This window comes from Pararge aegeria, chromosome 11, assembly GCF_905163445.1.
Source record: "Pararge aegeria chromosome 11, ilParAegt1.1, whole genome shotgun sequence".
Taxonomy (NCBI): domain Eukaryota; kingdom Metazoa; phylum Arthropoda; class Insecta; order Lepidoptera; family Nymphalidae; genus Pararge; species Pararge aegeria.
In genome coordinates this window covers 11796629-11823166 of record NC_053190.1, presented here as the reverse complement: position 1 = coordinate 11823166, position 26538 = coordinate 11796629, and the positions used below count along the sequence as shown (strand labels likewise).

General features: G+C 35.4%; 1 protein-coding gene across 1 annotated transcript in view; it reads left to right on the top strand.

Moving 5' to 3' along the window:
- The window catches only part of LOC120627264 (ATP-binding cassette sub-family G member 1-like), a 55862-nt gene that overhangs the window by 25643 nt on the left and 3681 nt on the right, over positions 1-26538 (top strand). Inside the window, exons 3-12 of the mRNA XM_039895183.1 lie at positions 9100-9217; positions 10963-11155; positions 12109-12254; positions 15088-15326; positions 20492-20626; positions 21403-21551; positions 23253-23421; positions 24132-24232; positions 25024-25179; positions 26171-26354. Of these exons, the coding sequence (XP_039751117.1) occupies positions 9100-9217; positions 10963-11155; positions 12109-12254; positions 15088-15326; positions 20492-20626; positions 21403-21551; positions 23253-23421; positions 24132-24232; positions 25024-25179; positions 26171-26354 (1590 nt within the window). The remainder of the gene's footprint in view (positions 1-9099; positions 9218-10962; positions 11156-12108; positions 12255-15087; positions 15327-20491; positions 20627-21402; positions 21552-23252; positions 23422-24131; positions 24233-25023; positions 25180-26170; positions 26355-26538) is intronic.

The window sequence follows — 26538 nt, the reverse complement described above, 5'->3', positions numbered from 1 at the left end:
AAAAAGATCCTTGACACACGGACAGACAGTTTCTTTAATACCTCTTTATACCTTTTTGTAACACAAGCAAATGTTTTTGTTCATTCTTTTTATAATTAAATGCAAAACTTTTTTCTTGTTATTCGAAATCAGTTTTCAGATAGATCGATTTTTTCATTAATAAACTTTAACTGTTGATATTTCTAATAAACTTAAAATTTCAAAACTAGAAGGTTATTTCAAGCAGGCCCACATATTAAGTACTTTTTAAACATTTAGTCTGATTTCACTCTACCGGCGGTTTGAATATTTTTTAATATTATAACTGAGGTGAAAGCGGAGACCACTGCTTCCAATCAACCCTGTTATTATGAAATCACCAAAAACACGGCAATATAAATATTTATACCTAGCTACTGCTCACATTCTTCGTCCGTGATTATTGAGGGTTATATATAACTAGAATATTATAGAGCTCTCCGTCTTTTTTCAAGTTCAACTAACTCTATGCCAAAAATCAAGTTGATTGTTTGCTTATTTAGGGCGTATGGAAGGACAAACCAACAAACTAAATAAACAAGTTTAGCATTTATAAAATTAGTAAGGACAAAGTTGATCTATCATACCTATTTAGAATTCTTGCAAGTACCAAGCAATTTATAGTATGTTTTTGGACATCGACCTCTGTTTGAAAACAATAATGATAGCCAAGAATATACCTAATACGCTACAACATATCTTCAAAATTTAATTTTTTTCTTTATTAAGAGCACTAACAACATTCATATTACACGCTTATAAATATAGCACACTTGTCAATTACAAGTGCAAACTTAATTTGACAAATAATTGTTAAAAAAGAAAAACATAAAAATAATTAACACAATATTACAAGATGATAAGTAGAAATTAACGTTTAAACTTTCTTCAGAAGCGTGATTATTAAGAAAGCTTAAAGCCAGTGAGTAATTAGACAATTAAATAATTAAATATTATTTTGGAGAAAAACAAACCGATAGCTATTCGGTCCGCAGTCATGGAAGATATCGTATCTTATAACTCGTATTACGCACATATACTCGTACGTATAATAGGCGCTTGTTTTTCGAGATGGGATTTCACTTAATAAGGCTTATCCTCAACAGTACTATGTACCTATCTGTCTAAGAAAGAAAACATCGCGCTCTTCCTTTTATTAGGTACTTTAAGCAACTTGTACGAATAAAATGTACATTTTTATCTGTATAATTAACATAAAATATTCCGTTATTTAAATAATATATAGTTGATTATTTTAGTTGCTATATATTCATTTAAATAATTATGTTTTAAATATAATAAATACAGATTATTACAAAAAATATATAACAAACACTTTAACCTGAATCGAAGACAAGGCTAGATATATTAGTCAACCAAAAAAGGATTTTACGACACTACTCCTGATTCCGATTGCTATGAAATAAATCCGCGATATTGTAATCAATGACTCTAACTTTTTTTTTAAATCTTGCCTAAATCTTCCAATGTACATATAATAATACCTATTACGTTTGGTAATAATTTGCACATAAATTTAGGGTGCCTCATATAGTGATGTGTTTTAAACAAAATGGTGAAAATACGTTCGAGAAAGGTAGAGTCCGACTTCCGACTAATTAAAATACTTTCAAGATCTCTAAGCTCGTCTAACTACTCTAAAATTAGGTTATTACTAAAAATAACCACCCATCATACAAAAATAATACTACACTACTATATAGTTGTTTTTTTTTCACTAATACAATTCATGGATTGGAGCCATCTAAGCCTCGCAATGGAATGTTAATTTATACCTCGAGAACTTTACTACCGAACAACTGGAATGCATCCCGATCCTTCTAAGCGATAAAATAAATGAGGAAGTCAACGTAAAATAGGAAACACTGTTTTGATTTCTAGCGACCCACAGTAGGTAAATATTTTTCGAATTTAACATAACGTATAAAGTACTTAGTGAAACAAATGAAAGAATATTTAAATGGATTAAACTCGATAGCTCGACTCATTATAATAAGTGCAAACGGTAAAAATATATTAACTGCGAGCCTTTACCTTGTAAATTGACTTAGGGTTTTAACTATCACCGGTAATTATGTTATTACCGGAGAAAAAAAAAGTATACTTTAGTAGACAGACAAAGAAAAAATATTTTCATCAGAAACAAACAGTTTTCAAACAAACTTAAAATTCGTTCATCCGTTAGGGAAATACGATGCGGACAGATACACAAACACACTCATACACACACAAACAGACACGTCAAACTTACGCCTCTTCTTTTTTGCGTCGTGGTTTAAAACAAAACACCACCTAAATATCAAAAAAAAAATTTAAAGATACGTTGTCATGATGTTGATGAGTGATAAAAGTTCAAACGATCAACCTAAAATATTATCAATATCTATATAATAATATACTTATTATATACTTTTATCAATAATCATGTTTTATCACACGTGTTTCGGTTAATACTTAATTGAAGTTTACGGACGACATGCAATACCTAACCAATTAATTTAATTACTTAGTCTATGCCTTGGTGAAATTATAACTTCAGTTTTACGTTGATGCTAATTTGTATTACGTACATCCGCCTCCTATCAGACTCCCAATTGTCACTGTCAAAGTTGCATAGGAACTCAGTCCATGAATATCATGGACTACTACTCCACTACTACTACTATATCAACTTTTGTTTTTTAAACAGTCTGTGTTATTGTCCTTTTTTTAGATTATTTGTTATTTTTTAAGGTCTTGGAGCTGGCTTGAAAACCAGAGCCTTTTAGTGTCTAGCTTTAGGTCCTGAGTCGGCTCGTTTGTCACAAGTTTATTTTATTTTATTTAAAACGTATACAACGTTATAATTTAACACCATTGGTGTGCGAGAATAAAGATGTTTTTTATTTCTCTCTTTGCTTTCTTACTTACGAAAGAACTTCAACTACATAACCTATGTAGTTATTCACGACTAAAACAAGTATCTACTAGAATCTCGGCATTATCAACCCTTTATCGGCCTAATACCCTTGTATTCGGATACGGGTATTCTCTCCGAATAAGGAAGATATTCCACCACTCCGGCCAATGCCGACTGCGCGCGCACACCTTTGAGATAATTATAAGTCTAAGGAATAAATAAATAATAATAATAAATAAATATACACATACGCACAGCCTTGACTCAGAAAGCTCATTAAACAAAATTTAAAGAAACAATCAATCCGATTTGTAATGAACGTAGTGAGAAGAAAGAAAGGCACAAACTCAATATTCACTCTTTGGGCAATAAATGGGCATATTATTTTAGCAACTTAGCAAAGTAGACCGGAATCGACAAATTTTATGATATTCGATTTATTACACTATACGTTATGGTATACATATTTAACATCACGTAATGATCTTTAGGCGCCGAAAAAACGTTGCGGGTGTGCGGGGTATATATACTGTGTTAAAATATCGAATGAATTTTGTATGGGAATAGTTTACCTATCAGAAGTTGTACCCGATCGAACGGGGAACCGCTAGTGAGTAATAAGAAATAAATAATAATAAAGCAAATAATACTTTTTTTCTGTCGCTAGACTATTATCCGTCGATCGGAAAAAAATTACATTCCGAATTGCATTATAATACTTTAATGAGTTATAACTATACAGAATAATTATAACTCATTATGCTGCAATCATAAAAATTATTTAAGTTGCGTAGATCGATCTTCAATGGTAATACAAATACCTTTAGAATACTAGCGAACTCGTCACTTTGATAAGTCCCCCATCAAAACTTTAAATCTTCCCACGGCGTCACATTACCCGTCTTCAGAAGGTCTATCATATGAATGAATGAAAGAATGAATACACTTTTATTGTACACCAGAGAAAAACACAGACAAAGAAATAGATACAGAAATAAAAACATAGAGCAAGATAGTACAATTTGGTGGCCTTATCGCCACATAGCGATTTCTTCCAGGCAACCAAAGTAGTAAAAGGAAAAAACAGAAAAGAGGTAGAAGGTGCAATTAATAAGATATAAACATAACACAAATATATAAATATAATATATATATATGTATATAGATACACAATGAAGGTTTTTCAAATCGGGATGATAGTTCTAGAGATCCGCGCATTCTATACAAAAGCAAACAGATATGCTCTTAACAATTATTCATTGTAAAGTCAACAATCTCCTGAGGATGCTCCGGTTTCGGAGTGAAACGTGCGTAGGATACGTTGCCGAGGATCTGTTTGGTGTGGATTATACGGATTGAAGTAATTATAAATTACACCATACAGATTCTCCAGCTGTTCGCGGAGTATAGCAAATTAAGCTTAATTTTCATAATATAAACAGATATACCTACATAAATATGAGCTCTACTTACAAATTGACGGCCGACTGGCGCAGTGGGCAGCGACCCTGCTTTCTGAGTCCAAGGCCGTGGGTTCGATTCCCACAACTGGAAAATGTTTGTGTGATGAGCATTAAGTGTTTTTCAGTGTCTGGGTGTTTATATGTATTTTCTAAGTATTTATGTACATATAATTCATAAAAATATTCATCAGTCATCTTAGTACCCATAACACAAGCTACGCTTACTTTGGGGCTAGGTGGCGATGTGTGTATTGTCGTAGTATATTTATTTATTTATTTTTAAAATACACAGTTTTAGAGCGACTTGCTTTAACGCATTGACGATTAATATTTTACAAAGGTGATGCGGTGTCACCACCCGTACTCTATCCGCGGATGTAGTACGAGGTGACTAAGGGGATATACCAGATAACGTCTATATTGTACGTCATAGTACTGCGATCACCCAACCTTCTGCCCAGCGTGGTCACTATGGGCTAACCCTCCCGATGGTACGGTCCTCTAGTACAGCAGTGGACTGTTATTGGCTGTTGATGATGATGATAATAACATAATTAAATCTATTTGATGTTACAGAACACCGAAGTTATAAATTACACCGCACTTGGTTTGGTTGTCGAGGAATATATCAAATTACGCTTAATATGCATCGTCTACCTATTGTAATCTAATGAATTTACTCGGTAGGTGCATACCTACTCAGTAAATTTGGTTCGACATGGAAATGGTTTATTCATTATACGACAACATTAGCTACAACGTGCTACATTATTCGCAATATTGTACGTCATTCATCGGGTTATTAAACAGGGCACGTTGCAAATCATCGTACCTAGTTTTTGTAAGTATGGCGCCAGCAACATAAGGTTTAAGCTAAAAATTATTTAGGAATTTTAAAGCTGTGTGAGCCTTCTTATCAGGCCATCAGTAGGTACCTAAGTCACTGGTCATACGAACTATTCGAAAACTTTGGTCATTAGGCACGGAGGTATTAAGACAATGGAGAGGACAATCGAAGTTTCTTTACGTGATCACATAGAAATAGAAGCCTAGCCTCCATTGAAGACTTTTCCAAAAAATATTTACTATATAAATATCAGAACAAAACATATAACATTTCCAACAATAAATAGGTTACAGACTTGGACTAAGTGTTCTAATTACTAAAAAAAGTAACGTACATACTTGTATAATACGTCTGCGCATCGATCATAAAGTCTGGGCTCCGTTGTCGTGCTTGTCTATGGTTCACGCGCGTAATATTACCTCAACGCCTCTTTATCTTCAAGTATTCTAATTATGAATTCAAATAAAAAAAACAATGACATATTTTAATCATGAACAACGCAATAAAGGCATTGTTTTATTTACAAAAGTATTATTCTTTAAATATTTGTTTTTTCATTTGAAGAATTCACTTCATTGTTCAATCTTTTTTAAATCAATGATTATCTGAATTTTATGATTCTTTTTTTTTATTTTTTTTTTTTATTTTTATATTGTTGAAATATAATGTAAAGCAAATGGAATTTTTGAAAGTTTTTCCAAAGAGAGTTCTAAACTCAAAATGTTTTTTGAGTAAAGTAAAGAGTAAAAAGGTAAACATAAATTAGTTTTGTAAAACAAACAAACAAACATTCAACAGATCAAGATCAAGTTTCTCTATTAATTTGAATTGTATTTTGCTTGAAAATACGTAAAGAAAGCATAAATAATTTAAATTGTCGTAAGCACATAGGAGGCACATTATGTAGGTACATAGGGGAACATAGTTTCATCATCATCACCATCATATCAATCCATTACCGACCCACTACTGGGCACGGGTCTCCTCCCACAATGAGGAGGGGTTAAGGCCAGTATAGAGAACTCTCAGGCATGCAGGTTTCTTCAAGATGTTTTCCTTTACCGTTGAAGCAAGTGATATTTTAATTACTTAAGACGCATATTACTTAGAAAAGTTAGAGGTGCGTGCGTGAATACGAACTCGGCCCCTCGTACTTGGTTTACTTACATAAAAATTGTATACTTTTAAAACACTCTATCTAAGCAAATTGTATACATTTTAAGACTAGTTAGAAAAATAAACTGTATATTTTAATAAGTTTATGGCAATGCGAAGCATACAATGCACTCGATACTTGCTTTCGGTCTAAAGAGAAAGACTGAACTAACTGTTGAGTGAAAGCCTCCTTTCTTATTGGAGAAAGGAGATGTGGGGTTTAATCATACGAAAAGGTATACATATGCCTTCAAACCGTTGAGATTGCAGTAGGTAATCTATACTTCTATACCTACTTCTATACTTCTATAAAAGTATAAAGATGAAAGATTTTTTCGTTTGTTTGTTATTTTAACCATTGCTTCGCCACAAGAAACCTTAACTATCACGGTGTAACATACTATAATTTATTTACTCATACAAGGGAATTATGGGGAACTTTTAAATATTATTTATGATTATGTTTTAAACAATTTTACTGATTTTCTGCTTATTGGGTTTTTATGTACCTTCACTCTAATTTTTGGGTCTAGATTGACCGGAATATAAAAGTTACGAGAAAATGCCATCTTCAAAATTCAAATTGCTATTACGCGAATCTAAGCTTTATCCGTATTGGTAGACATCATGTACACATACAAAGTTAGCCACACAGCTAAGGACAGCTGTGCAGTCGATTTATTATTCGATTTATATCGTATCCTGAGTGCTTATGCAAAAGCTGATATTGACAAAACCCTTTTTCATCAGAGCTAAATTTATTGCTAAATCAGTAGTCGGTTGCAAAAAAAAACCGACCCACAAAGTTTTGTGTATCTCTGATGGAAAGTCCTCGTCATGTTACGCGATAGCTTTGCTACTTCCTGTATAGTTCAAGCGACCTAATAGTTAAAAATAACATACTTGTAGCGAGCACTTACGCAATTAATCTGTGTGATTTAATACTATGCTCCACTGGGTTCTCTTAGGATTTATAATTAAAAAACTATGCATGTTCGAGTCAGACTCATGCAATAAAGGCTTCATACATTCTAACTACATCTTTGCTTACCCTCACTGTCATTGAAATCTTAATTGTCAGCGAAATGCTTTTTGTGACGTAATTTTGTTGTCTGCTAACAAAAACTGTTAATTTTTTCGTCACAAATTGTGTAGTCAACCGTTAACTAGTCATCAAATAAAACTAAAACAATAACGAAACGTAACATAAGAAACAACGGAACGCATACGACACAAATTTGTATTTCGTGTATCTGTCAATCAGATTAACTTTTACCTAAACAAACAATGTTTAAAGGTTAGCTGAGGTTAGGTTACAACAGAGATGAACAGTGAACAATGCTGTATTGTTTTCCTATGCGACATATAGCATTACAAGTTTGTATTATGACTAATGAACATTGCAACGGTAATTGGATTGATGACCGAATTTGACCCTAGGTCTCTACATAAGGGGCGGTTTGGTTATTGCAGGCAATCGGGTGCGTTTTCACCTAGTACACTCGTTTTAGTCAGCAACAAGTACAGGTTACATGCACATTACTTGCACAAGTTACTCGTGCAAGCAATCATCGTCATCATACTTCCTACAGGGCACAGGTCTCCTTCGCCGATGAGGAGGGTTTAGGCCGTAGTTCACCTCGTTGGCAAAAAGCGAGAACTTTGAAAACATTATGGATAACTCTCAGGCATGCTGGTTTCCTCACGGAGTTTTAACGGTGAACGTTAAGCAAGTGGTATTTAGAGTTTCTAAAAATTAGACGGCAGCTTAGGATCACTTCAGAACTGCTGTCGTGGACGTGTAATTAATCGGTGCGACAGAGGGCTTTAGTAACCAACTACTGCAAACCGCCACTGCCTGACACCACTGCACACCATTTTTATGTGTTTTTGAATTTATCTATCGCTTTTTTACATTTATGCTACTAAATTTCTCTTCCATTGAAAGAAAAACGTCGTAAGGATAGGCATGCACCGGAGTTCTCCTTAGCATGTTGTCCAAGGCGTGTGAAATCTACCAATGACCTAAAGCCCTTTTACAATCAGAGAGGAGACTGGTGTCCTATAGTGAGCCGTCAATAAGCTGATAATGATGAAGAACAATTGTGGGAAATAAAGGTTTCTAACCACAATAGCATTTAAAACTTACTCAATTAGGAGTTTTGCGCTGCTTAGGTAAACATGTACCTGCATATAGACATGTTTATCTCTGTACATGTTTACCTAAGCACTTATTTATTCTGTTGTTTATGTTAACCTACTTAATTGTCTTTCCGGTTTGAAAGAAGCGCAGTGACATCGTTTAGCCATCATAGGCTAAAAGTGTTTTTGTTCTTTAGAATAACAGTATTTTTTTTAAGTAGTGACATTGACTATTTACTTAGTTAAATTACTTTAGGACTAGAATAAATGCCTTTGCCTTGGATAGCGTCTTTTGATTGAGACGACCTAGATCTTCGATTTATTACAGCCCTAAGAGATTGCAGATATGAGTATTTGATATTAATTTTAACTTGATAACATTACGCATTTAAAAAAAAGAGAAGTTATAGACAGAGGGTATTCTGTTCAGCCCAAGACCTACCATTAAAGCGCTCCACTGCGCCTAAGGAGGTCAACGATATATTTCTACCTACCTACGCCTAAAAAAAATGTATTCTAAGTTTTCACCGTATTTATTATTATATTTGTTTCAGATAAGAAAACTATATTAAAAGGTGTAAACGGATGTTTCAAACCGGGAGAACTGACGGCCATTATGGGGCCGTCAGGTGCCGGCAAAACTACGTTGTTGAACATCCTGGCCGGTTATTCGTAAGTATCATTTACAGCCATTAACTACTGTGGTTAAGTAAGTTAACCCACTATACAGCCTACTTAGGTGCCCAGCAGTAGGCTGTATAGTGGGTAACTTGATTGTATACTCATTGAGAGTAGCGGCGCGCAAGCAAAGCCTAGCCAGCCTACCGCTGGCGTCGCACCTACTTTAAACTTATTACACATACATACCACAGGACTCCACTCTCAGAATGGGTTTCATAACGTAGACCCTCCATGCTGATTCAATACTGGTTGGCGAGATTTAACGATTATTATCACGTATTAATAGTTATCCCTGAAACGAACGGCTTAACATTTTCTGCTAGGCACGGAGGTGAACTACGAAACTTTTTAACTCCAGCCTGGTACTGAGGATTCCTTGGCAAAAAACACAATACTTAACTAAACTTTAGCCCGACTCGGAAATCGTCCGGAGATCTCGATAATTCGCCATAGACTTCGTAACAATCGCATAGGCTGAAACCAATAAAAGTATCATGAAATGAAGTCCTTCTTGCACCTCAGTAGTACATTTAATATATCAAAAGTATTTCTTCAACCATTGCTGCGATTTATTTAAAATTAAGTAAATAAAGTAACAATATTAAATGAACATTAATTAATTTTAGGAAAATCATTAATTTTTTTAATTTATTCATAAAACTTTACTTAAGCAATTAAAGCGTTTTTCTGTGGGAATCTTATTTAAGACACAATTAAATTGGTGAGCGTGAAATTGTAGCCATTGTTAAAGTTGTTTCCTCCTGAAAATTTTAAACGCGTCAATAGATATCGTTGACTAACTAAAAATAAACCGTTATTATGATAAAAATAAAATTAAAAGTTATAAGATATACAGCATGAAATAGAATTACGAAATAATATTGAAGGATGCATACGTATTTTGCATAAGGAATCACCCTGTAAAAATATTAAATCAAAACAAGCATATTAATATTTCCATACAAACAAAACATTCAAGTGTTTACTTATGACAACCCTACTGGAGATAAAACACCGACATGCGCATAGTACCTAAGCTACGCGTAGTAATAAACAATTTTTCACACTAATCTTAAACACAGACTATTGCTACGATTTTATAAAGCTTAAGTTTAAGACTTGTTGAATCTAATTTACATTAACGTCCCGCGTCGTATTCCCAGACACAATTTGCAAATAAATAAATAAGCCATTTAATCCCAAGTGACATATTAAACATCGAATCACAAAAAATAAAGAAATAAACAAAATAAAGAAAGTATAAATAATAAAGATGCATTAAAGTTAGTTGGGTACCCACCTGCGGGTAAAGGCCTCCTCCATATTGCCCCACTGCACTGCACGTTAGTGGCGTGCCTCGTCCAAGTGCAATTTGCAAAATACTTTTTATTACATGTATTGTAACAACATTCATAAAAAGTTGCTGATGTGTCTTATGAATTAATAAATAATTAAATTGGATTTTAAGCCTCTCTGTCTGTGTCCGAGCGCAGCTTTGCCCCGCTCGCCTACCTGATTATTTTGTCGATAAGTGGCAAAGCATTGCACATTCCTATTATTGACATTTATAGCCCGACGACTCAGTTCATAACGCGGGCACTATAGTATATCATACCTAATTAAATAAGTTATGCCAATAATGGAATAAGTGAGAGATCTAATTATAAATTTATCTGCTCGTAAATCAGCGAGTCACCTTGTTATGTGTAATTAATTCTGAATATATTTTTCACCAGAACCAAGGGTGCTAAAGGCGAGATAACAGTGAACGGAGTATGCACATGTGCTTCTCAGTCAACTGGACGTGGTGGTGCGAGGTACATCCGCCAGAACGATGACCTCCGTGTACATCTCACCGTCTATGAATCCATGTCTCTCGCTGCAGCTTTAAAACTGGCCGACTTCAAGTTCCACGAACGCAAAGAGAAAGTATGACAAATCCTATAGTGAAAGTTTCGGTATTTTGTCCAGCGGTTACTAGGATTATGCAATTGATGTAACTTTTAATTTGGCCTAAAAACCCGATTGACGGGTTTGTTATGGAAGCATATGCCTATAAAGAGTCAAAATAAATTGACTCCTAAATGGCTTACGTTGACTTGAATATTCATGATCTATACTGTCTATTTTTTGACCCCGACTCGTCAAGCCTCACTGGCGCAGAGGTGAGCGCTGTGGTCTTATATTTGGAAGATAACGGGTTCAATTCCCGGCAGGCACAATTGATATAATATATAGATAAGTTATATAATTTATAATTACTGAATTTTCTATAGTCTAGTGACAGCTTCGTTCGTAGCTAGTTGCTACCCTTCAAACCAGTGTAGGGAGTTAGGGGTATGAGTTAAAATATAAGTGCCATACCCATTAAAGTAAGCCCGCTACCGCGGAGATTGCGGTTTAAGGCTAATTTGTCATATCATCATCAATATCCCACTAAAGTTCACAGGTCTCCTCTTGGTATGACAAGGGTGTAAGCCATAGACTACCACAGCCCAGTGCGGATTCTAAAACTTCATATACCCTTGAAACATTATGAAGAACTTCCATGCATGCAGGGTCCCCACGATGCTTTCCTTTACCTTTGAAGCAAGCAAGCATCAGTGATATTTGATCGCTTAGAACGCATATAACTCCGAAAAGTAAGAGGTGGCAAAGGAAAAAACTCGGTCCCCAGAAAGGAAAGCCATGCCACGCTCCACGTTAGGCTGAATCATCGCTTACCATCAGGTGTGATTGCTGTCAAGCGCTCGTCTATAAACGTAAAAAAAAACTAAGCTAATAATGTTTGTTTATCCTAAACCACGCACCGGTTGATGCGTGTTTACACCATCGTTAAGAAAGAATGTACCGCACGATCTATATTTGTATTGTTTGATAAGGTGTATGAAATGCTCGCACTTCTGGGCCTGAGTGGGACATCGCGGACTCTATGTAGAGATCTATCAGGAGGACAGAAGAGAAGACTGGCTGTTGCTCTGGAGCTGCTTTCAGACCCATCGTTATTATTCCTCGATGAACCCACTACGTGAGTTCTTCATTGTATATTACTATAACATTCGCGGACTCTATGTAGAGATTTATCAGGAGGGCAGAAGAGAAGACTGGCTGTTTATCTGGAACTGCTTTCAGACCAATCTTTATTATTCCTCGATGAACCCACGACGTGAGTTCTTCATTGTTAGTATTCATTGGGCGAATTATAACATATCTAATGAGTAATGACAAAAACAAATTTCTGGAAATATCCCAAGCAAGCCAGGAGTGTCCTAGGCCCTTTTTACTGTTGTAATAATTGAAAGACCAAGCACATAGGCCATATGGTAAGTTGAAAACCATTGGCTTTAAACAGATCACCATTTCGCTGGGGCATAAAAGAAACACGTCTAACAAAGTGCTACCCTGTATGCATCAACATGTGCCGCAGGTGTTAAAATTCAAAATTCATTTATTTCAAGTATAAATATACTTTATAAGCACTTTTGAAACGTCAAGTATGTATGTTTGTAGTGACTCTACCACCGGTTTGGAAAGCACATTCTACCGAGAAGACCCGGCAAGAAACTCAGTAGTTGCACTTCCAACATCAACATTTACAACCATTTTTCTATCTTGCCTTGTTAAACCTTATTGTGCCTGTAACTACACCGGCAATAACGCCCTTTCACCGAAACACAGAAATGCTACTTGGAAGCAGAAATCAGATAATCAAACCCACCCATGTAAATATAGACCTCAAAGTAACCTGTGGTTTTGAAATGTTTCAATTTCACCACAATAATTACTTTTGTTAACTTTGAAATAAACTTTTTTTAATTTCGTTTAAAAATATTTACATTTATAAATTATAAACAACGATAGATTGCGCGGCTCGCAAGACTCGCCGACATTGACTGTGTGCGTGCAGCGTAAAGCCCGAAACTAATATTCAAGTGCATCTAAAATCTTAAGATGGTATATTCAATTTAGCAAATTCAATCTGTGGTCTGACTTTGATAAAATAAATTATGAAACATGAGTAGGTCCAGCATGCGCGTCCCGAGCGAATTATGTCTACGCACCTCTCGTGTAACTCTATAGGGAAAATACGAGTAACGGGTACAGATAATTATCACGCGACGCGCATACTAGCCTTACACGCGTAAGTTAACGATCGCAATTATTAAGAATTTATAGTTTCTGCACCACTCATCTATTAAATGGTCCATGCGTTGCCGAAATGCATAGCAAGCGCATCTTCCTTTTGCTCTTTTTTATTTAAAGCAAGTTAACGAATCGTCACTAATACCCATCTATATAAAGGTACATATTACCAATCAGATGTAGGTTAACATAAAAAAAAAAAGTTTCATGTATCCTTAGGATATGTGCAAAGAGGTAAATATGCTTTATATTCGTACACTATAATTTCATGCATATATTGCATGTCGAACTAAAGATAAAGTCGAATCAATCCCGGGTAAATTCCGGGTCAAGTCAGATTATGGTCCCGGTCATTTCGGAACACCAGATTAGAAATCCTGACCCTGTCCCATGTTTTAGCGTTTCGTCCTTGCGAGGAAATACTTTACTCCACGCCTTTTTTTTATATATTTAGTGTTCACAAACAATTCCCCAGCAAAGTTTATCTATACCAAGAAATTTCACTTATCTATGTTTATGTTATATGCAAATAATTGAAACAAAATGTATCGGTCAATGATTACGATATCACTATCTCATTATTATTTAAACACTAGCATAACCGATAAAAATATTTTAGGTATTTTCTTCATTAACTATCAATCATAATTTCTATATTATATACAAGGCAAAGGTGACTGACTGACTGACTGCACAAGATCTATGCACAAGACCGCGCTATGCTTTTAAAATCATTAGGTTTTATCAGCTACAACCAATGCGAAGAAAAAAAAATACTGATCAATCAACGCACAGCTCCAACCACTTGATGGATTGGGCTGAAATTTTGCACACAAATAGTTATTACAATGTAGGCATCCGCTAAGAAAAGATTTTTGAAAATTCCAACCCTAAGAGGGTTAAGTGGGCGATGAAAGTTTGTATAAAATTCTTCATTTATCAATTTATTTTCAAGTTACATCCATGAAACTTTGATTTTGGGTTTTCGATTATAAATAAAGAAAAAGTGTTTGAAATTCCAACTCCAAAGGCAGCAAGACATTTTTTAAACCTTTGTAGTTAAAATTTACCAAATTAAAAATTGAACTTAACGTGAAAGAAGCCGCTGGCAAAAGCTAGTCTTCAATAATACTATAGGTTTATAAGCATTTTTAAGCAAAACAACTATTGTGTACGTGCGTTAATATCGTACAACAGTGACGCGGTGAATCTGCCTTTTATCACTCATTAGTAAAAAAATATTGAGGAAATAATAGTTTGGTATACAAGAAGTATCCTATATCAAGTGTCAACAGCGCAATGCGGCGATATCAATTATAAAAATTGCGATCGTTTTATTTCTTCAAAATTTGTAAATGCTGTAATCAATATTCAAATTTTATATTTTATTATTTTAGAGTTAGCTTTTGCCCGCGTTTTTACCAATCACGTAGGAACCGTTTCCTGGGTAAAGTAACTAAAAACCAAGTTAAATGGTTGCTTAGTTAGGGCGTGAAGGAAGGACAAATGAACAAACACACTTTCACGTTTTTAATAGGAGGAATTTTCTTAGAGTTACTATAGATCGCATAGATTCAAATTTCTTAAAATTACGATGCATAAACTTTTAACAAACGCTAATAAAACTTGTACCGTGTAAAATGGCACGCGACAATGGCAATGGCCGTAAAATATGTACCATGTTTGGTCTTATTAAAGTTTATTTATTTATTTCCCAGCGGCCTAGATTCGTCATCGTCGACATCTCTAATCGCACTTCTCAGTGGCTTAGCACGTGGAGGTCGAACCCTCGTTGCAACAATCCATCAACCTTCAGCACTGATGTTTGAAAAAATAGATACAATCTACTGCCTAGCGGCTGGGAATGCGTTGTACTCGGGACCTAGAGAAGACCTCGTGCCGGCACTGAACATTGCGGGTCTGCGATGCCCACCGTACCATAACCCAGCTGATTTCTGTAAGTACCTATTTATTTTGCGTCCATATTCAGACATCCAGGTAAGCCGTGAAAGCCTAGTGCCTAAAACTACCCATTCGGGGAGACAGTCCAACCTCGGCACTCACCTCGAGTTATGTTCGTTTAAAGCGTCACAATATCACATGCTTGTTTGTTTTAAAACTTTATTGCACACACACATTTTATACAAACACATTTACAGAGGGAAGGCGGTCGTATCACTAAAGCGATCTCTTCCAGACAACCTTTGATGTTAGGAAGAACGAGTTGGTGCAGCAATTTAAGTTAAATATAATATATCTTATATCTTTAAACGAGCAATTCTTGTATATACAAACCTGTGTAACCTGGAATCTCGGAATCGGCTCCAACGATTTTCATGAAATTTAGTATATAAGGGGGTTTCGGGGGTGATAAATCGATATATCTAGGATTCATTTTTAGAAAATGTAATTTTATTCGTGTTTTCCTAGAATATATATATATATATATTCGTTAGTATATATATGTATGTATATAATATATGTAAATAATAAATTACCCTCTCATAATTTCTAATACCACACACATATTATACATAATATAATTCTACGGTTAATGAAAATATCGTGAAGAAACCTGTATATCTGACTGTTTGCCATAATGTTCTCAAGGGCGCGTTAACTCTACCAATCCGCAATGTAGTGGCCTACAGCCAAACCCGTCGTATTCTAAGACCCGTGCCCTGTACTTAATGTATTGATAAAGATGCTATTTATCTAGTGTGCATAACAATATGTTATTTACCTGGTGTGCGGCTTGCTAGGTTTGGGTACCATCATACCGACAAAGGCTTCCTACCAGGCGATTTAGCGTTCCGTTACGATGCCGCTTAGGAATCGAATAGGTTATTATTTCCTACGTCATTACTTACCACCTGAGAGAGTTCAGTGTAGTGAGATTGATGTCAAGGGACAGATGAATTAATGAATGAATGAATACACTTTTATTGTACACCATGCAAAGAAAAACAATAAATAAAATAGAGCGTAAAAGCAGAAGGTACAATTTGGCGGGCATTTTGCTATATTCCGATCTCTGTAGAAGAAAATACTTTAGATGATTGGTATTTTTTTCTGTTTTATTCTACATATAAATATTAGAACATATATATTTATATGTAGAATAAAACAGAAAAAATACTATAAATAAAATGTAAGTCAATGCCTGTGACTGCGAAATAACCTCATTAGTATAAAACTGCTTCTTTATTATGTTAAGTACTTTAAGATTTGTAGTTTATTTGAAGCTTGGTAAGTGTAAAGAAAATGCTGATTCAGTCTTAAGTGGTTACATCAATTCACTACTTCACTACAGGAACTGTAGATATGGTTCTTAATAATATTACCTTTATATCTGAAATCTCATTCTAGCATGGTGATCTCCTGATACTTCTTGGTACACGTATTACACAGAACTAGTGTTAGTTACATTGCTATGATAAGTGAATGTATTTGAGAAGTTAAGAACATAAATCCTCCGTACAGGTTTTTGGCCTTAATTTTTCTTTTCTTAATAACCTCTCCGATTATTCTTGAAAGCATGCAGAACTAGTTAAGTTATATTATATTTAGCTAACTATTCGAGAAACCTTTAAAAAAATCTCCACAAACATCATTTACGAATTATTTACTATTAAAATTCCTAAATATATATCTCATATCATTAAACTCTTGCTGTTTTTTTTCGGTAAACGAAACATGCAGATCCAGCCTTAATTAGTTATAATTGACTTAGTAAATGTATTTGAGAAGCCCATGAAACAAATCAGCCATAAGCGATTTGCAATAAGGCCAATAACCTTCGATTATCGTCACGACAGTGTGGCATTGGTTTATTTATAATTTTGTAGTGTTTCTAAGCCTGGTGACCTAATTAAGCCATACTATTTAACGCCCATGGGTATTCCTGATTATTTTGAAATATTTAATTGATTAAACTCTATAGAATTTAAAATTCTAAAATTGATGGGATTCAATTCGAAAAAAATTTACGCGTTAACGTTATATTACGCTTACTCATTAGTGGTTACCCGTGACTTTGTCCGCGTAAAATTTCCCCATGCAATCTTTGATCCCCTAATGTAAAGGTTTTTATTTACATTATTTTTATTGCCCTTACTTCAAAACATTGTGCTTTATTACACAATCTTGCAACACCTGTTTCAGCCCTCTAAGATAAGTTTTTAGGAAAACTGCTTCATGAATACCGAATCTAAAAGGAAACTACTTTCTAAATGTTAATGTCCCTAACTTTAACTCCCTTTTCACAATCGATTTATACGTAATCTTCTACTTGCTAGTGAAACTCCTGTCAAAATCGGTCCAACCGTTCTTGAGATCAGACAGAACCAAGAGACAGCCAAAAATTTTAAAAATCGTTCTTTTTTTAAAGTATCACATATGCTTTAACATGCACTTGGTAATAAACTGTTATTGCGACAGTAGATACACAAAGATACTTGTATCTCATTTGTTTGTATTTATTGCATTCCGTCGTATGTCTTCAATTGATTTACTTTTACGTTATTTCAAATTTAAATAATTAGGTACACATGATTCCTATTAACATTCAAAGTTCATTACAATGATACGAGGACGAATGGACGTACAGCAATACAATTAAACTGTACGTATCTTAAAGTTGATACGCTCAACACATTTCCTCCTTCAACTTCCCTTTAGGAACGTGAGACAAATCTATGTTTCTTTACCGGTTTATCCATAATTCATGTGTTTACTTACAATATAGGAAAGGCAAGGGCATGGACTACTCACTAAACTATTACTAATATATTCAAACCAAAAATATAGCAACTTACTGGAATTTCTAGAAATAGGCATATCACCACTATCAATATACGATTATTAATAGTATATAATTTTTTGACGACCTCTGCGGCGGTGCTTGAGTTAATGTTGTGATCTTATAAGTGGAGGTCTCTGGTTCGATTCCCGGCGGAACAATTTCGTATTTTTCGGTCTGGTCTAGTCAAAGACGTCCCAAACGATTTAGCGATCAAGGTTTAAGGTTCTGCGTAGAAACTGATAGGGGGTACCACCCCAACGTCCATCCTTTCTCCGAACTATGTGCCCCGCTTATTGCCACTTCAGCTTTGCGCTTCGTTGAGCTATGTCGATAACACTAGTTCTTCTACGCATCTCCACATTTCTGATTTCAACACGTGATAGTCCGAGCATAGGTCTCTCCATCGCCCGCTGAGTGACTCTGAGCCTTCTTATGAGGCCCATAGTTAACGAACATGTAATATTGGTTGGCAGGGTTTAGTTTTAGTCAGTTATAAAAGTTTTATAAATTATAAAATAAAAGGTTATTTATTTGCCATATGAACTGCCTTAGTAATTCAAAATATTTTTGTGGGCCAACCTCATTTCCCGATAAAGTGTCTGAGAAATGTTTAACTCAGATCCAATTAAGTTAATTTTTAAGAATGGAAAGTTTACAACTGTTCAAAAGTGAATTACATGTACAATACCTCATAAAATATTATTTGCATACAATTGAATATGTTTTACAGATATATAGTCTTCTCAAGGACACAATCCTCTGTAAACAAGTGCAAAAGATTTACGCAACTAAATCAACTGATGACATGACACTAATCTTTACTTTTTACTTACGCAACCTAAGGTATTTTTTGCGGTAAAAAGAACCACACACACACGCACTTGGCACACTTGGTAAAAAGAAAGTTATAATGTTTTTTTAATTGTAAACGAATTTTTTTACATTTTTCTTCTTCTGACTTTACACAGATTAGCCAATGTCAGGTGTTTATATGTTTAATCAAAGTTAATATATCAGGAGAAATTGACTGAAGAAAAGGGCGGAAAACTTCGCACATGGCGGACGCGGCCCCCCAAAACATTTCCCCAAATCTACCGCAAACCCGCCCCGAAAAGGACTGGCGCTGTCTATACGGCACATACCGTACTACTACGGCACATAACGCACTTATACAAGTTCTTCAAAATATTAATTGTAAATTTTAAACTTTTATAATATTTTATAAGAACTCACCCCTACAAATAGCCAACCTCTATAACGCCAACCTCTATAACAACGACACCAACACTTCAACATGCACAATACAAACAATGCCAATCCTCCCCAAAACGAGTTTACAACAAATTCAAAGAAAAATAAGTAAAACCGCGTCCGCCATGCACGAAGCCTCCCAACCGCCTTTTTTCAACGAAATTCTTTAACATTGATGTGAGTAAGAAAAGCACATCTTATAAAGCCAGTCCATTTTTTCTGTTAAACAGTTAACAGTTCAGTTAACAATAAGTAACAGAAAAAAAAACAGGTATTAGTAACAGGTCGGGCTGAATAGGCAACTATGTGTAGGCATGTGTAATGAGCATGAATGTGACCCTTATTTAAACATCAAAAAGAACGTATTTTTGCAAAAAGAAACGATGTAGATTGTCTTACCGTTATTCAAAACACACATAACCGTACTTATTTCAGTTTTTATACCTACTCTTATTACAATATTTGATTTCTTAATATTAATGGTAGGTGCATTATGTGCATTACACAGCACTTCAGATCGTGACATGACCTGATTCGATATTAGTTTGCGGCGTCGCAATACGCACTTTTTTTTCATTTTTAGATGGTGCTAAATATTATCCTTACTTGGAGGGAATTTGAGTATGAATCTAATACTATAATATAAAACTGACTTTGTTTGTTTGTTTACTTGAACGCAATTAACCCAGTCACTAACAAAATAGGTAGGTTTTCATTTTCGTTATAGGTAGCTTTGTAATTCTTTTCTGTCAAAAGGTTTTACTGAAACGTGTAAAGCAAACGACTTTTTTTCAGAAATATAATAAAACATATATAACATAACTTTTCTCGCCGAGAAGAACTACAAAGATTATTTATACTTAATTTGCAGCCAATTCCTAAATAGCAGACATGCTAACTCCGATACATTCGTTCCCACGACGCCTCGGCTCAACTCCACGGTAGTTTCACTAAGACGCTCTCGCGTATGTTAATTGTACTTTGAGGGAACTTTTACAGAAAATTTATGATGAGACCTTAAGAAGAAGATTTAAAATAGTAACCTATTTGTATTTTTTCGTTTTCAGTAATGGAAGTTGCATCTGGTGAATACGGTACTGCTATAGAAAGCATTGCGAACTCTATACAACAGTACAAGCCAGAATCTGCCAGGAATTGGGAAGAAAACGTGCCCGTGATATCATCTTTTTCAAGATCTCTAAGTAAGTTTGTCTTAGATTTTTTTTTATCTCAAAATAACGGAAAAGTTTTCAACAAATGGGAAAATTTAAAATCAAAAAGAAAATTCATTGACTTATACTCGAAGCCTGCTTCAGAAACACTGTTGAAACAACAAATCTGTCGGTTTGTAATAAATCTGCTACTGGTTCGGAAACAGATTCTTCCAAGAAGAAGCACATGCTATTTTCCTTATAAATATTTACAAAGACACAGAGCTAAGTCAAACCCCGCTGCTCTAATACAGTTTGGCAGGTTTAGGAGTGCATTCATTACTCTATAATCCCAGAGTTCTAATGGAGTTTATGCCTAATAATAACTATTGCATAACCCCTTTTATTCTTTGAATAATTTTCGACATTAAATGCATTATTGTGGCGTATTTCTAAGAGATAATTATATAGCTTTGTTGACTTTTATGAAAATCTGCTAAAGGTCGAACTTTTGCAATACATCGTATTAACGTATGATGGACCATTTAGTCAACGTACGCATTCAGTAAAGCAGTTTTTCTAAATATCATAGTCTGTATAATGTTACTTGTTTAAGAAGAACCAACTTTAGGGTAAAGTCGGTTAGTTTATCCATTGCGTAAAAACCAATTTATAGTATTGAAATAGAAGTAGGTATAAATGAGATTAGAGGCCTACGCTTAACAATAGGACTTTAATTATAATAATTAACCTGATTATGAAGTGTGTAAATGTTCTTGTTACTATTGCAAATAAATTACAATTAAGGATAATCATTGTTTTTCAAGGTATTGACACGGAATTGAAAGACAAACAACTCAGCAGTAATATGAAATACCAGAAGAAATACTCCAAGAACATCTACAGACCATCTGGCTACTTGAAACAGACTTGGATACTTCTATACAGGAATTATTTGATGACTACAAGAAATTATGTAAGCAAAATCAGAAACTTCTTTTTGACTCATGTTATTCTAAAGTTTTAAGTGTGTTTCTGTGTCTGACTATGGCTTCGTAGCTCCCAGACGAATCGAGTTATTTTCATTCAGTTTGGTCGGTTACAAAGCTGACCAGATCGAAACAGTTCTTAGCTGAAGACGTTAAGTTCGGTTCAGGCGTTTGCAAGTCATAAGTCATTATTACCTACTAGTCTTTAGGGAGTCATTCCAATTTTCGTCCAAATCGGTCCCAATGATTTGAAATTTGGTATCACTTTTGAGGTAACAGTACCTACACTATGATCGATCAATTGGGCCTGCAAAAGATCGTAAAAGCCTTTGATCAAATGGGAAACGAGAGTTTGATGGTCTTCAAATGCCTGATCAAAGAAACTATAGCTAAAATCCATATCGATCACGTCAGCTTTAAAACAAAAAAAGCGCCTTATAACACTTTCTTTTTGCGTCAGAAGAGAAATATGCACAAACAAAACAGTCTCATAGGTATTATGAATAATAATATATTTTGCAGTATGTAAACAAGTAACAAAAAGAGCAATTTATTTTTGACGTTATTCTACCTATTCCGTTACGCACAATTCACAAATAACTCTTCAAATGCGAGCGTACAAATCACAAACTAAAGCTACTTTCTGACTTAAGGTGAAAGTCTATGGGATATATCGTATCGAAACGAACAAGACAATCATCTTCAACTCTTATAGGAGAAAGTTTAAGAGCATGTACTCAACATAACGATCCAATGCTAAAGGTTTCTTCTGACACAAGGGTAGTAATACTACCCTCAAAGAAGGCTCCAGCCATTAGTGTTCACAGTCATTTTATTTACCAAAATAAACTTCTTTTTTTTTATGCGTGTTGGTGGGCTCTACCATCAAAACGACTATCATCAAAAGCTAGAAATAATAACCAGAACTGCTGAGTGATAGGGGCTAGCACCGTCAAATTCTGAACTCCTAGCTTATGCTGATAAATTATTAAACAGAAAAACCCCAATACCCCCCAAACCCGTAAGAATATTTTGCCCCACTCGTGTTCCGTTGTTGAACCACTAGACAAACGAGACAGTAACAAGACCATGGATTATGAAAATCCCTTAAAGACATGTTTTCCAACAGTGGACGACCTTTGGTTGAGTTGATGAGGATGTTAACTTCAATTAGGTTTTTATCCCTCTTATCTCTGTTTCGGAAGACCGAGTTTGTTCCCCGGCACGAATCACTTTAACCGCGTTTTAAGTGATTAAATATCACTGATACACTTTAACGGTGAATGATAACATAGTGAGGAAACCTGAATTCCTGAAAGTTCCAATCCTGAACACCAATCTCCAAGGCTAGCGTTGTGGCCCAAAGCCTTCTCATACATAAGAGGAGACCCCGTAGCTTGCCGGTAGTGGGTTGGTAATTTTAACGGACCTTTAGTATAAAAGTTAATGTTAGCTAATGCCGTACACTGTTACAGTCTATTTTGCTAACTTTTCAAATAATGTAAAAAACACTTACATGAAGTAAATGTTTATTTTTGTGTTTATTTTAATTTCTCAGTTGATTTTTTAATAATTTTTAAACATTCTTCACACCAAAAAGTAATGCAAAGATTATTTACATTATAAAAGAAGTTAGAATGAGAAAATGGAGTACTTATTATTACTTACTATGCGTTCTCCCTAAACAGTCGCTGTTTATGTACCGGGTAGCGGCTCACGTGGTGATCGCCCTTATCTTCGGCTACCTCTACCTCGGCGTTGGAAGCGAGGCTAGCAGCGTCCTCGGCAACTACGTATATTTGTATGGATCGATGCTCCTCGTCGTTTACACCGGCAAAATGTCCGTCACGTTATCTTGTAAGTACACCTATACTAGCACCTATAGTGAAACTATAGTATTAGTAGAGCTTTTTGTGTCAAAGGTCGTTCGGGGAAGTTCTTTCGCCACGCTTATTTTTTCCATTTTTACCGGTCTGAAGGACGTAGTTCCCATTGGAATTGAAGACACATGAGGCTTAACACCTACGATTCAGATTAATAGACACAGGGCGGCTTTTGTAAAACGGGTTCTTTGAATGCCTCGCGAAGGGTTGCTCCGTTTAACTGTGATGGTTTTTCTCTTGCTGTTAGATGAACCATCTGCTTGGTCCCATTAGCAGTAGTGACATATTTAAAATTCTGAGTGAGCTCAGCACATCAGATACCCGATTCACTAACTTTTGCAACCTTTGCTAAGTTTCGGACCTTGTCGTTATCAAATTAGGCATATTAAATGGAGACGTCGAGTTGGCAACTTGATGGAAAAGTAAGTAAATCACGTAGCAGGAGGTCCTTGTTTCATTTCGGTAGAATATTACGTATATTTTACTACTTCAGATATTCTGCACTAGTAGAGACTTGCGGTTGATACCTATAAAACTGCGGCATGCATTACCCATTGTTACGGAACAAAATAGCAAAGTTGGTATTAAAACAGCCGCGAGCAATTCTAAGCCAAAAAATAATATCTGTATTCTGTGCAATACCTACAATTACAATAATTATAAAGATCAATGTTTACTTTGCAGTTCCACTGGAGATGGCAATATTGAAAGGAGAATATTTTAATCGATGGTATTCTTTGGGGCCTTACATATTTTCAATTTTAGCTGTGGAATTACCCTTTCAGGTAAGATTAAAAAAATTAACGGACTCGAAATTGTTATTGACATCGCAGGAATTCCTTCGGACAGATTGTCCAGAGGAAAGTAAACAACAGAGAATACATAAAGATTGCGAACGAAATTATTTAGTATCAATTTGGCTCCTTCTGGCTTTATTATATAAATGTCAAAATTAATAAAAAAAAAATTGTTACGAGTATAAACTGAGAACCTCCTCATTTTTGAAGTCATTGATTGCTGCGTGTCGCAGCGAATGTTTGCCTTCCCTTTTTTGTCGTGGTCGAAAACGCTTTATGGATTAATCCGTTCCATAGGCAGGACAGAGGTTATGTGGAACTCCCCCCTCTAATAGAAGGCATACCCGAACTGAAAACCGCCTTGGCATTTTCTTCTTGTAAGCTTTACTAGACGCACGTAAAACAAACGGTTTGCCGGCCTTTATATAATATACGAGTATATCCGTGCAGTAAAGAGACCCAGCATAAACTGCACGGCTAGCATGGGCACGAGACGTTTTTATCGCCCTGGGAAGGACAAAATTTGATCTTCTCCGACAGTTTTATCAACTCTCCGAGCACTGGCGCACGTGTGAAAATAATATAAGTGCAATAATAAAATATAAACGGGAGTAAGCTTATCATAGTACCTGCCGGTCTTTAGCGTAAATTGTATCCCTTCTCAGGACTCAGGGGATGTAATAGGGGATCATTTCATCTCCTGCCTATGCTAGCCGTGCTTTAGCACATTTTATTAATCACAAGTGTTATAGAAATATTTACGTTACTTTACGTTACAGATGATATCATGCGTATCTTACGTGGTATTGTCTTACTGGCTAACTGATAACCCATTGGAGCCGACGCGAGCTACGCTATTTCTTGCCACCGTGGTTGCCACTTCTCTTTGCGCACAAGCTTGGGGTTACTTCATCGGATCAAACACGCCCACTAAGGTAAACTCTACTGCAAACAAGATAATTTAAAAAAAAACCGAATTCAATGTTGGATAGAAGCAGCCGTTACTTTGCGGAAATCCATAATATATTATGAAAATTGAGCTTAATTTTCTATACTCCGCGAACAGAAGGAGAATCTGTATGGTGTAATTTATAATTACTTCAATCCAAACAGATCCTCGGCAATGTGCCTTCTACGCACGTTTCGCTCCGAAACCTGAGCAGCCTCAGGAGATGTTGACTTTACAATGAATAATTGTTTAGTGAAAAATTTGCCAAATGTGTCTTTTATACCTTTCGTGTCCGGTAATGGGTTTATGTGATGAGGCGGTACTTTGCGGAATTCCATGATTTATTATGAAAATTACTCCTCCTTTTGTACTCCTCCTCCTCCGCGGAGTATAGAAAAGGAGTTATACCAACTGAAAAGTAAATATATTTTTGTATAAATGTAGCTTGAATACGATGTGGTACAACTATCTTAGAGTCGCGAAACTACTACTAACTTTGAATTTTGGGACGGCCGATTGATGCACTGGGCAGCGACAATGCTTTCTGAATCCCGAATCTTTTACAAAGAATGGCACTACACTACAAAGAATGACACTTTTAGTCCCGTTATTAATTTCGTTTAGGTTTTGTGTACCAATGATCACTGTTACCATCATCTGCAGCCTATTAACGTCCGACTGCTAGGCACTCATTGGAGAGACGTATTTAGAGCATAAACCCACAACGCTAGACCACAAGAATCAGACAGAATAGCCGGAACAGACGGCCTACATTTTCTCGAGGCATGGGGGATTGCACCGCCGATATCCTAACTCCGGTCTAGTACTGAAATTCTTTAATAGAAAATACACAATACTTTCTTATATAACTTTTGTCATGATCCAGGAATTGAATACAGGACTTTGTGATCTGTAGTTGAAAATGCTAACCACTTAACCAACGAGGTAATTACACTAATATCACCTTATTTTTTCAGATTGCGGTATTCATAGGTCCGGTGCTTGCATGCCTGTTCTCCGTGTTTGGTTTCTGCCTCGCCTTGAGAGATACTCCCACTGCTTTCAAATGGCTTCACCACGTGTCCTATTTTAGAGCCGGCTTTCACGTTGCCGTACATTCTGTATACGGACTCAATAGAACAAAAATGCATTGCGCTAAAGGTAAATTGAATTAAATATGCATAGATTACGGAATAGTTTAGGTATAACTTGTTATATATGCATTTAGCGAAAACACCAAATAAGCTATTAAATAGCATTTATATTATTTATCGAGCAATAGGAATTTCATCAACATCATCATCATCATCTCTTTAACTTTATTTGTTAAATGCTACACACGATT